Raw genomic sequence first — 12,633 nt, 5'->3', positions numbered from 1 at the left:
GAGCCCTTCGCCAGCCGAACGCTCGAAGGCTCCGCCCCTTCCCCCGCCGCGGGCCGCTCCCCCGACCCCGGCTTTCTCCCCTCCCCCCACCGCGCGGACGGGGGGAGGGACCGGCGGCTCGGCCCGCGCCCCCTCCCCCTCGGGCGGCGGTGACATCACGGCCACGGCGGGAGGGGCGGCGCCGCGCACATCACTTCCTCGGCGCCTCCCGCCCGCGCGGACTGACGGACGAGTGGCGGGCGGTGGACGGCGGAGAGCGGCCAGCGGACCGGCGCGGGGCGGCGCAAGCGTGGGGTGCGCGGCCCCCGGCCCTCGGCGCCCCCGGCCCCATGGCGGGTCCGGCCCCGCCCGCCGCTGACGAGCTGCTCGGCCCTGCCCGGCGCCTCTACTCCAGGTGGGCAGGGCAGGGCAGGGCAGGCGGTGGGGACGCGCGGGGCCGCGCGGGGACCGGGCAGCTGGGGCCGCTGGAGGCGGGATTGGCCGGCCTGGAACAAAGGCGGCGGCGAGCGCGCAACGTGGCGGGGACGCCCCTCCCAGCGGGGCCGGCGGCGGTTGGGGGCGCGGGGTGGGGAGGAGGGTGCCGGGGGAGGGGGTCGGAGGCTGTGGGCGCTGGGCCTCCCACGGCCCACGCCCTCGAGAACCAGGGCACTAGCGGGTGGGCAGCGTGGGCCGCTGGGATGGGCTGCCGCCTCCCGGATCGCCCCCTCGCAAACGGTGTCCAGGGTTTGGGAGACTGGCAGCTTCTACAGCCCTGCTCTCCTGGCAGCTGGGCCCTGTGGCACAGCGGGCGGGTGGTGGGAGCTCCAGGAGCTTCCCTCCCAAGCCTGGCACCACCTCCCCACTGCCATGGCCCGAGTACTGGGTGGGCAGGGGCACGTGGTATGGCGGAAGAGACCAGGATGTGTCACACGTGGGGCCCTGCCCCCACCAGCCCACCAGCCCACCAGGTGCCTGTGGTCCAGCAGATTGTGGCTGGCGTGGGGCTGCAGAGCCAGCCAGCTAGGTGGGTGGGTGGGCGCCTGCCTGAAGAGGCACCTGCCTCGGGCAGGTTCATGGGTGATGCCAGCGGTCTGAGCTCTGCGCCCCACGCGCATCAGGGATGACAGGGTGGCCCTGGCCAGGGCCGCGTGCCTGGTTGGTGACTCCAGGCTTGTCGAGGGTGTGCCACAAGGTGATGCCCTGGGCCTGGCCCAGGTGGGCACGGGCACTGGTGTGCAGGTGTCCGGCAGAGCGGCGCAGGCATGAGTGCTGGGCCCGGGACGCTGACTGACTGCAGGTCCTGGAGGCGGGCCGGGTCCCCACGGTGGGGACAGGCCACCGACTTGGGGGGACATCATCCTGGCTCCCCCCAGCCATCCTTAAGACCTGGGGGCTGCTGAGCCTTCAAGGGGCCTAGCCTGGCCTGCGAGGATTCTCCAGCCCGGCCAGCAACCCAGCAGCCGCAAACCTCTGCTGGGTGCCCCCCCTCCCCCGATGTGCAGAATGAGGCTCTGGGGCCCCTCCCACCTTGGTCTGGTCTGTGCTGCTGGCCAGAGACACAGCCCCCATTGTGTGGTCTCGGGATGGAGCGCTGAGCCCCCGGCCTGGCTCCTGGGCCCCACGCAGGGGGAGGGGCGTGTGAGTGGGTTTGTTGGCAGCTGACGCTGGAGGCCTGTCCTAGAGGACCCTCTCCATGGCCCCGCCTTGGGAATGGAGAGCTGTGCGGGGCTGCATTTGCCCCAGGGTCGTTTCTCCGATGGAGAGGGGGTATTCTGGAAGAATGACACGTGTTGATCTGGCAGCCATCGGCTGTGTGTGTGTGTGTGTGTGTGTGTGTGTAGGGGAGCTATGGTGGAGGAGGTCCAGGGGCGCTGTAGCCCTGGGAGACCCTGCACAGCCAAGCCTGGGGTCCACATCGTGCTGGTCTCCCTACAGGCTTGACCTGGCAGCCTGGGGTGTGGGCTGGCACCAGGGCCCAGCGGGGACACACCGGACAGGACCCTGGCCTGGGGGAGCCGTCCCTGGGCAGGGGCAGAGCTCAGAGCGAACGCTGGGAGGGGCCCTGAGCCTGGCCTGGATTCCTTGCAAGCTGAGCCCTGAGTGGAGCTCGAAGGGGCAAGCCCGGCAGAGATTTGGGGGGCGCGGCCACAAGCCTGCCTTCAGGGCCGTGAAGAGGCCCGTGAGGGTTTGGAGCCGAGCGTGTAGCCGCGGCTGGGTGTGCGCAGGCCCGGTCCTGGTCGGAGCTGGCTTTCAGAGGCTGCTGAGACGCCCTCAAAAGGTCATCTGTCCCCTCAGAGCCTGTGTGTCCAGGGAAGACCACCTGTGGCGTGGGAGCAGAGGGGTGCAGGCAGCCCGGCACGTGGATGCCCCGCAGACAGGATCCCCTTGGTCTGAGCACCCCAGGGGTGGCTGTTCTGGGAGAGCCCCTGTTGTGGGGGGGGCCAGGCCAGGTCCCCTCTGCCGTGGCCCTGCCTGGTGACTCCCCTTCCGCACACCCACACCGCTGCCTGGCGAGGTGAGTTCAGTTCTTACAAAGCGGGTTCTGGGCGGAACTGGGCTTAGAACGCACACGGAGAAGGGCCTGAGCGTGAGTGGGCTCATGAGCCCACCATGTCCCCAGATGCGGCCCTGGGGAGGCCACCGGGTCAGGGAGGCAGGAGTGGGCGGGGTCTCGTGGGGTGGGGGACGGTTAACACTCACAGCCCCGGTCCGCTGCGCCTGGGCCTGCTTCCCCAGAGCAGGGGTTTGGGAGGGGGTGCCGAGGGGCCCGGGGGGGGGGGGATGGGCAGGTGGCCGAGAAGCCCCCGAAAGTGGGGAAGCCACAGGCCGTCCTCTCCTGGCCTCCTGGCTCCCTTCAGGCCAGCGGCTGAGTGCTCCTGCTGGGGGCTGGGAGGGCAGAGCTGGGGCCGCGAGCACCCCGCCGTGGGGTGGCTCGTTAGAGGCGTGCCCCGTCAGCAGGCGCCCGGACGGGGATCCCACGCCACGTGGCCATGGCGGTCGGCCCTACCCCGGGGCTCCCTAGAAGCGTGCCCCTCGGCGCTTTCTAGAGCTGGGCGATGGTCGTGCCCCTCCTCTCCAGTGATTCCTGCCTCTCCCAGGCTGCCTGTCCCACGATGCTCCTAGATCCCCCGCCCAGACTGAAGGGGAGCCGGTGTGGCTTCACTCTGGGGACGGCAGGACAGGGGGTGAGCAGGGGCCCTGGAGCGTCTGCCCAGAGGCCCAGTGTGGGTGACAGCCCTGGACAGGGACGCTGGCATTTAGCAGAGAGAGGGGCCGATGGGGGCGCAGCCCCTGGCCGGTGAGCCTTGGTGGTGGGCGCCGGGGGCCAGGCTTGGAGACCAGCCTCGGCGGTCTGGTGGGCACCAGAGGACGGCGTGCCATCTGGGGAGACAGGCAGGTGGGGCAGGAGTGCTGATGGACAGCCCGTGGGGGCAGGGAGCAGGGCAGTAGGGGCCAGGCGGGGCCGGGCTGATGGCTACTCCCAGGGTGCTGTCTCAGGTGCCGCAGACAGGTGGGAGGGGTGTGGGGCTGGTGTGGTGACCAGAGCAGTAAGGCCGGCCACTGGGCAGTCAATAATCACTTCATTAACTGGTAAGCCAGTGGGCAGGTGGCGGGAGCTTGGCAGACACTACCCTGTCTCCTGGCCACTGCGGTCTGGCTGCTGGGAAGGCTGACCCTGGTCAGCCACTTTCAAGGAGAGATGTGCTAGGCCGTCGTGGTGTTGGATAGCAGATCTCACAGGTGGACGGGGCCTGGCTGGGGCGGGCAGGCTGACCCCTGAGGCCGCTGAAGTGGTGGGCCGGGTCTCTCCCCAGGAGGTGGAGGACTGTAGATGATTAACAATTAAGCATCGGACTTCCCTGGTGGCGCAGTGGTTGAGAATCCGCCTGCCAATGCAGGAGACACGAGTTCGAGCTCTGGTCCAGGAAAATCCCACGTGCTGCGGAGCAACTAAGCCCGTGCGCCACAACTACTGAGCCTGCGCTCTCGAGCCCGTGAGCCACAACTACTGAAGCCTGTGCACCAGAACTACTGAAGCCCGTGCGCCTAGAGCCCATGCTCTGCAACAAGAGAAGCCACCGCAATGAGAAGCACGCGCACCGCAACGAAGAGTAGCCCCCGCTCGCCGCAACTAGAGAAAGCCCGTGTGCAGCAACGAAGACCAAACGCAGCCAAAAAGTATAAATTAATTAAATTAAAAAAAAAAAATTTAGGCATTTATTTAGCCCAGGTGGCAAATCCCAGGTGGAAGGCTGCCCCCTCTCCCAGAGTTTGAGTGGTGAGGCTGGTGAAGGGGGAGCTAAGACCACAGCCCCTGGGCCCTGAGAGCCCTGGCCAGTCTGGCCCAGAGCCCTAGGGAGCCCCATCTCGTGCCCTGACAATAGGGCTCTTGTCAGGCCCTTGGGTGGACAGGCCTGTTGGAGGCCCCTGCAGTCCTGCAGCATGGGGGCGTGGGCAGTGGGCAGGAAGGCCAGCTCGGCAGACCGATACTGAAGTGGGTGACCTAGGGTTGCTGCAGCCCCAGTGCATCCCCAGCGGGCACGAGCACCCACAGATACCCACAGGCCTGCAGAGGCAGTGTGGAGAGAAGGCTCCAGAATCTTCTTCACTGAACAAGGAAGTGAGCCTGGCCAGCAGAGGCAGGTCTCACGGAGGAGAGGATGGCCTGCAGTGCAGGTGTTGGGGGAGCCGCCCCGGGGGGTGGAGGAGGGGCATGGGGTTGATGTGACAGTGCAGAGTTTGAGGGTTCAGCTTGTTGACAGGAGCTGCGCAAGGAGGAGATGGTCCAGGCCCTGCCCTGCCCCGCTCAGCTGAGCTTCCCCGGAGGGTGGCCAGAGGCCTCCGGGCAGGGAGGAGAACTCCCTGGCCTGGACACCCTGGGGACCAGGGCCTGGTGGGTGTGGGCGGGTGGGCAGCCTGGGACCTCATTCTCCCACCTCTACAGCCACCCGTCCAGCCCCTTCCAGGTCTCGGCCCTCCCAGACCCCGCAGAGTGGCAGCACCTGCTGGGCCTCCTGGGCTGACGCTGACCCCCGGGTCCTGTATCCTGGGCAGCCTTTGCCCTGGACCTCCACACCCTCCTACTCATCCTCGGGTTCCCGCCTCTGCTCAGACCCCAGGATGGTCTTGGGGAGCTGGGCCCACCCTGGGTCTGTAGTCCCCTCTGACCCCAGAGCTGCACCTCCCTTCCTGTCCCAGGGTTCCCAGCTGCTCAGCCTAGCTGAGCCCCCTCCCACCCAAGGCCCATTGCTGAGACGGGCAAGTGGCCTGGCAGGAGGGGCCGCCTACGAGTGGGGCAGAGAGAGCCTCTGTGAGCCCTGTGGGAACCTAGGGGCTCCTGGGATGCAGCAGCACCTTGGGGTGGGCTGCTGGCGGGGGGGGGGCCTGGGCTTCTCACCACTGCTCTGCCCTGACCGAGCGCCATGGCCCCCTCTCCCTAGCTGGACGTTGGCACCAACCCCCCGCTACTCCAGAGGCTTCTCCCTTTGCCCAGAGGTGGTCACTCCCGCCTCATCAGCCGTGGTGGCTGGAGGAGCTGGGAGCCGGGCTGAGAAGGTGGCCAGGGGGCTGGTGGTTTCAGGAAGGGAACTGGGGGGGGGGGTGTCTATTCCTCCCAAGACGGCTGGCCCCAGGCCCCTCTAGCCCCGCACCCGGGTTAGACCTGGGGCCTGGAGCTCCTCGACGGTCAGGTGCTGGTAACCCCAGAAGTGCCCCAGAGGGTCGGGGGACTCACAGGGTGACTGGACTCTGTGCCCACCTGTTGACCCTGCTGCGTGCTGGGCGCCGGGCACCACGTGCTGCTGTGAGCCAGGCTGGGTGTTGGGGGACAGGCCTCCAGGAGGACGGGGCGGAGCCAAGCGCAGACCCTGCCGAATCCCAGCTCTCCAGTTGGGGGCCGCACTCACCGTGTCCCTCCTCTTCTCCTTCGCTCACAGACGTTGACCCGGCGCCAGCTAGGTGCCTGGTGCCCCTTTGCGCTGCGTGACGGGGTTCTGGCCCCGAGCCGGCCACAGGGCCAGAGTGGGGGGAGGGTCCGGGTGAGTGGGACGGGGGCGCAGCCGCTGCTCCCCTGCCGTGCGCCTGCCCCCGAGGGGGGCGCGTGGCCAGGTTCCCTCTGGGCGCCCGCCGGCCTGCCCCGCTGACGGTGCTGATCCCCGGCTCTGAGCCGCCCTTGATCCCCTGAGATCCACCGCAGGCCCTGGGAGGCCCCGGGCCACCTGCCAGAGCCTCAGCCCACCGCTCTGGGGTGGGGGATGCAGGGGGCCCTGAGGCCGGCGCACCCCCAGGACCAGCCGCCGAGGTGGGGCGAGGGCTGGCTGGCCAGGAGAGAGGCCCGGAGCCCCGCCATGCCGGTTGCCGCCACGGAGGGCCCGCCTGTGGCCCTGAGCTTGGCTGAGAAGGCCGTGTGCAAAGTGGTGTACGGCGCCCCCCGCCCCCGCCCGCTGCTGCTGCCCGTGGGCCTGGAGCTGTGGCTGTATGTGCAGAAGATGCGCAACCTGCAGAGGAAGAGGTGCGGCGGGGGATGGGTCCGAGCTGGGGGTCACCATGCAGTTGCAGGTTCTTGGGACAAGGAAGGGGGTGGGGCTTCTGACCTGGGACGCCCCTCCTGGTGCCTCCCCAGGTGGCCTCCCCACGTGCAGGCCTGGTTAGCTTTCCCAGTCTGCAGTTCCAGGAGACTGCTTCAGACACCCCAACATTGCGCCCCTGCCCCCTTGACTTCTAGGCCTCGGGCCCTTCCCAAGCCAGAAACCTCCTCTGCTCTGAGCCACTGATGCCACATGTCTGGGCAGGGAGGTGGGCGGGGGGAGGCCACGCCTGTGATCAGATCTGCCAGAGCCAGCAGGGCTCCGCAAACACCTGCGTGTCAGACGGAGTCCCCGGGAGGAGAGGGCAGCTAGCCGTGTAGGGTGCAGCTGGGCAGGGGCACGCAGGCCTTAATTAAGGAGCCCCGTGCGTGGCCCTGCTGGAGCGGGGCTGCCCGTGGGCTCCTGCGACGTGGCATCCGGAGGGCCCTTCACAGAGCTGCTGGCGAGGGGGCTGCTGAGGACTGGGCATGGCGTGGGCGGGAGGCGAAAGGGTCTGGCATCCTGGTCTCGAGGCCACATCCCTGACCCCGGCTCTCTGAGAGGCCACGGGGCTCTGCTTGAATCTGGGGGTGGGGGAGATGGCGGGGTCCTCTGGTGCGAGCCCTGCATCCTCCAGGGGAGGAGGAGCCCACTTCCCCAGGAGGAGCGGCCCCCGCGCTGGGGAGTCGTGACTGGACAAGGGGCGTGGTGAAGGTGCCGACAGAAGGCGCTGAGCCTGTGGGGCGCGGGGCGCTGGGCCCAGCTTCTCCAGGGGCTCAACCAGCCTCACCCCAGCCTGTTCTTGAGGTGTAGCTATCATTGTAAATACAAGTACCCTGTTGTCTTGATAACGCAGGAGCGGAGTGAATGGGGCATTGTGGTTTCTATCAAAGGGGCGTTTGGATAAAACGGTTGAGGGACTTCCCTGGTGGCGCAGTGGTTAGGAATCCACCTGCCGATGCAGGGGACACAGGTTCGAGCCCTGGTCCAGGAAGATCCCACATGCCGCGGAGCAACTAAGCCCGTGAGCCACAGCTACTGAACCTGCACTCTAGAGCCCGCGAGCCACAACTACTGAAGCCCGCATGTCAAAACTACTGAAGCCCGCGCGCCTAGAGCCCGTGCTCCGCAGCAAGAGAAGCCACCGCAACGAGAAGCCTGCGTGCCTCAACTTGAGAAAGCCCACACGCAGCAACGAAGACCCAATGCAGCCAAAAATAAATAAATACATAAATTTATTTTTTTTAAAAAAAAAGAAACAGTTGAGAAACACTACCGTAAACAACTTTATTTTTTAAGGGAATGCGTTGGTTCCCCCCCTCCAGTAACTCCTGATCGCTGCACGATTCTAACAACGAAGCAGGGCCAGCGCGTTGGGGTTGAGCTGGCTGGCTGGTGCGCACGTTTTATTATAAATTACTGTCTGTAGGTTTTCCACGAACTCTGCTGACATCCGAAAGCAATGGGAGTAAGGGGAGGATAATGGGGCGGCCTGTGGCGGCCCCCGCCTTTCCGGGGGCTGCTCTGCTCTTGCCCTGCGGTCTCAGTGGGGTGCGGGGTGGCAGGGGCCGCTTGCCTCGGTGGGGGCCCTCTCCCTGGCTTTTTCTGCACCTGCGCCCCCAGCCCCCCCTCGGGCCCCAGCGCAGGACGTTGACTCAGATGCAGCCACGCCCCGCCAGAAAATGGGAGGTGAGGACAGGTGACGGCCGAGTCCCCAGCGCCCCCGCCCCCACTCAGAGCTTGGAGGGTGGGGGCCCTGCTCCGGGATGCAGGACCCGGGAGGGGCTGGGATCGGATCCTGCCTGTGTGGCCCTGACCATCTGGCTGACCCTGTGCGCCTCCGTCATCCTCAGCGGGGATCAGGGCCTGCCCCAGGCCGCCGGAGCCACTCTGGAGGGTGGCAGGTAGCGCCTGGCCCAGGGGCGGCCCCTCGCCCCAGCAGCGGCCCCTCGCCCCAGTGGCGGCCCCTCGCCCCAGCGGCTGGGACTGCGGGAGGGAGGTAGTGTTTGCAGGCCGCCTCTGGGCGAGCGTCTGGCCGCAGTTGCAGATTCATGCCGGGTGCCCTGGGGGTGGGGAAGGGGAGCCTCGAGGCTGTGGCACAGGTGAGCCGCACCGTGTGCCAACCTGGGCATTCACCCAAAGAGAGGTTGACGCCCACGCCCCCGGGCACCGCACTGGCCACAGCCGTCCGAGGGGCCCCGCGGTCCGAGTGGTGACGTGGAGGAGTGTGAGGGGCAGGCTGAGACCCCTGACCCCTCCTCTCCGCCCAGGATGGAAGCTTCGTGCCTGGAGCTGGCCCTGGAGGGTGAGCGGCTGTGCAAGGCTGGCGACTTCAAGGCGGGCGTGGCCTTCTTTGAGGCCGCTGTGCAGGTGGGCACCGAGGACCTGAAGACGCTGAGCGCCATCTACAGCCAGCTGGGCAACGCCTACTTCTACCTGAAGGAGTACGCCCGGGCGCTGGAGTACCACAAGCATGACCTGTTGCTGGCTCGGTGAGCTCGGCTGCCCCAGCTGCCGGTCTTCGCTAAGCCCTTCCCCCAGACTGGCCTAGCAGAGAAGTGGTCCTGAGCTGGGCCCACCCGCCGCGGGACCCCTGCCCAGCACCATCCCAGTGTCCGTGGGCTCCCGGTCCTCCCAGGCCCTTGCCGCCGTCACCAGGGCTCCCTGCTGGGTTCAGGGTCCTGCCAGTCCTTGGTCCAGCCCCTCCCTTTTTCCTGCCCTCCAGGACCATCGGTGACCGCATGGGGGAGGCCAAGGCCAGTGGGAACCTGGGCAACACACTCAAGGTGCTGGGCCGCTTTGACGAGGCCATTGTCTGCTGCCAGCGGCACCTGGACATCGCCCAGGAGCAGGGGGACAAGGTGGGTGGCGGCCCCCGACCTGTGGCCCCGTCTGGGTCTGGGATCGGGGCCGCAGGTGACACCACTCAGCCCCATGTGCTCCTCCCGTGGGACGACGGTCCCCTTCAGAAACGAGGGCACTTTGGCTCACACCGACGCTGTGGGGCTGAGGCCCGGGCTCCCATCTTCCATATCAGCTCCCCTCTCCCCGCCCTCCCCCCTGAAGCCACCAACATCCCCAGTCTCTCCTGGGGCCAGAGGGAGACGGGGGTGGGGGCCGGCTCTGGAAGGAACCTGGCTGGAGAGGCAGCACCGTTCGAGCAGCGGTGACAGCCCTGCTCTGTGTCCTCCCGCCGTGGTCCTGCGGGATAAGCATCCCTGCCCCTGTGTGGACCAGGAAACTGCGGCGGAGAGGCGACTGACTCGCCCCAGGCCACCTTCGGAGGTGGTTGAGCAGAGCCAGAGCCCTGACCCTTGGGTGACCAGGAGGGGTGGGGACAGGTCCCTCCCTCCCCGTGACCCCTACCTCAGTGTCTAGACTTGGTGCTGCCACCCCCCAGGCCCTTGCCTTCGGGGCCCGAGGAACAGCAGGGACCGCGGACCAGGCGATGGGAACACCAGCTCTGTGCACACAGGGCCTGAGCGGCCGGCTCCTCGGGGGCTGTGGCTTTGGAGACGCCCCCCCCCAACCTCAGTGTCACCCACAGGTCGGGGAGGCGAGGGCGCTTTACAACATTGGCAACGTGTACCACGCCAAGGGCAAGCAGCTGTCCTGGAACGCAGCACAGGACCCTGGGCACCTGCCGCCTGCCATCCGCGAGACGCTGCGCCGGGCCTCCGAGTTCTACGAGTGAGCAGGCGGGGTTGTCCCCGCGCTCCGCACACGCGGGGACCTGGGTGGGCTCCCTCCTCACCCCCACCCGCCCCTGTCCTCGGCCTGGCCGGCACAGGCTGCACCTGAAAACCAGAGTCGGGGGCGGGCGGGAGGCTGACCCGAGCCTTGGAGCTCAGACCGTGCAGAGCCGCCCTCATCTGGGGGCACGACCCGGGGAGGGGCTGTGTGCAGGCCACCGCTCAGCATCTTCTGGCCTGGGCGGGTGGGTCGCTGGGAGGGACACAGCTCAGACAGACTCGGCCCCCAGGAGGAACCTGTCCCTGGTGAAGGAGCTGGGCGACCGGGCAGCCCAGGGCAGGGCCTATGGCAACCTGGGCAACACCCACTACCTGCTGGGGAGCTTCACGGAGGCCACGACCTTCCACAAGGAGGTGAGTGGGTGGCAGCGACGGGGTGGCCCGACATAGGGTCGGAGTGAGACGGCCGGGACACCCCACCAGCCCCCTCGCTTCGTCTGGGCTTGGTGCCGGGGCTCCCGGGGCTGCCCCTCTGGGCGCACGGACATCAGGCTGGCCGTGCTGGGCAGTGGGGCGGGGGGCAGCACCTGCCATCTGCATCGGGTCCTGGGCTGCTCCGTGACCACCTGGGCCTCGTGTCCATGTCCTCAGCGCCTGGCCATTGCCAAGGAATTTGGAGACAAGGCGGCAGAGAGGAGGGCCTACAGCAACCTGGGGAACGCCCACATCTTCCTGGGGCGCTTCGACGTGGCCGCAGAGTACTACAAGTAGGCAGCACCCCTCCCACCCCCACCGCCCAGCCAGGGAGCGGGTGGGCCCTAGGGGGGTGAGGGAGCCTGGACCCCGGGCCAAGGAGGCGCCCACCCCAAGCTCTACCCTCCCAGCCGCCCCAGGGGCCATGCGGGGGGCTCTGTGCCACCCCGGAAGGGCGACCGATGGAGCCCAGAGAGACCCCCGGTGGGGTCCTGGGGCTGGAGGCCTCGGGGCCAAAGGGCTGCTTCCCCACCGCCCCCCACATAGCCGTCGGGAAGGGGCGCTGGGGGAGCGCGAACAGTGCCCTGGCCCCTGTGGAGGGGGATCCTGGAACCTTCCTTCCTGGGGTGACCCCCGCCCCCCCAGGAAGACTCTGCAGCTGTCCCGGCAGCTCAAGGACCAGGCGGTGGAGGCGCAGGCCTGCTACAGCCTGGGCAACACGTACACGCTGCTGCAAGACTACGAGCGCGCCGCCGAGTACCACCTGCGGCACCTGCTCATCGCCCAGGAGCTGGCCGACAGGTGCGTGCGGCGGGGACGCGCGCCGCCCCGCCCACACCGGGGGGCCGCGATCGCCCCTCAGGCCCCTGGGCTGAACAGCAAGCTGATTACAGTGGCCTAGGCTCGCTGGCCTGGGTCTGAGGCCCTGCTCTGCCGCCAACCACCAAGGGACCCTGCGCGAGGCGGCCCCGCCTGGGCTCAGCCTCCTCCAGCAGTTGGCCACGCCGCCCACTGGGTGGGACTGGGTGAGACCAGTGGGCGCTGGGCCAGCTGCTCGCAGTGACCCTTGGCGCAAGCTGGTTGGGGGGGGCTGTGCCCCAGTGCCCGGCCCATTGCCCCCTTGAACGCCCCCGTGCCCCCCTCTCTCCACGTCTGTGTAAACGTCAGTCTCTACAGAGAGACAGACTGGCTGACCGAAGACCCCTAAACACACAGCCGTGCACGCAGGTCTGCGGGCCGCAGTGGCAGCAAGAGGGTTCAGAGCCACAGGCCAGGGCCCCTCGTGGGTGGTGGAGAGGAGGGGTCTTCTAGAAAGCTGCTCTGCCGGGAGGCTTAAAGTGGCCTGCGGTTTTTGTTTTGGGTGATGATGGTTTGGAACGAGAGAGAGGCGATGGTCGTAGACGGTAAACATACGCAGAGCCGCTGAATCGTGCGCTTCACAGGGGTTAAGTTTATGTTACGTTATTTATACCTCCATTTAAAAATTTACGGTCAAGGGAATGAGGTCACTGCTGCTCAGGGAGCCACAGGGGTGAGAGCCTCACCGGCCACTAGGGGGCAATCAAGGCCACGCCAGGGACCCTGGACCACCCACGGAGCACCCCGCCCCCCCATCCCCAGTCCGTGATGGGCCTGACCGCCTGGAGGCTGGGGGCTTGGGACGGCTGGACTGGTGGGCAGGCTGGCAGGCCTGGGGTGCAGACGTGGACTCAGTTTCCCTCCCTGGCAGAGTGGGTGAGGGCCGGGCGTGTTGGAGCCTGGGGAACGCCTACGTATCCATGGGGAGCCCAGCACAGGCCCTGACCTTCGCCAAGAAGCACCTGGAGATCTCCCAGGAGGTGAGCCGGGCCTGCCCTCCCCTCAGCCCCCAACCCTGGCCTTCGCCAGCGTTGGAGCCCCCCATCCCCGGTGCTGCCCAGCCC

General features: G+C 67.8%; 1 protein-coding gene across 1 annotated transcript in view; it reads left to right on the top strand.

Moving 5' to 3' along the window:
* The first annotated feature begins 212 nt into the window (after positions 1-212).
* GPSM1 (G protein signaling modulator 1) overlaps positions 213-12,633 on the top strand; it is a 30,306-nt gene continuing 17,885 nt past the window's right edge. The window contains 8 exon segments of the mRNA XM_068552164.1: positions 213-394; positions 8,816-9,037; positions 9,271-9,406; positions 10,093-10,235; positions 10,528-10,651; positions 10,889-11,004; positions 11,357-11,512; positions 12,441-12,549. Of these exon segments, the coding sequence (XP_068408265.1) occupies positions 330-394; positions 8,816-9,037; positions 9,271-9,406; positions 10,093-10,235; positions 10,528-10,651; positions 10,889-11,004; positions 11,357-11,512; positions 12,441-12,549 (1,071 nt within the window). The 5' untranslated portion in view covers positions 213-329.

Source organism: Eschrichtius robustus, chromosome 10 (assembly GCF_028021215.1).
Source record: "Eschrichtius robustus isolate mEscRob2 chromosome 10, mEscRob2.pri, whole genome shotgun sequence".
Taxonomy (NCBI): Eukaryota; Metazoa; Chordata; class Mammalia; order Artiodactyla; family Eschrichtiidae; genus Eschrichtius; species Eschrichtius robustus.
This window is presented reverse-complemented; position numbering and strand designations above follow the sequence as displayed.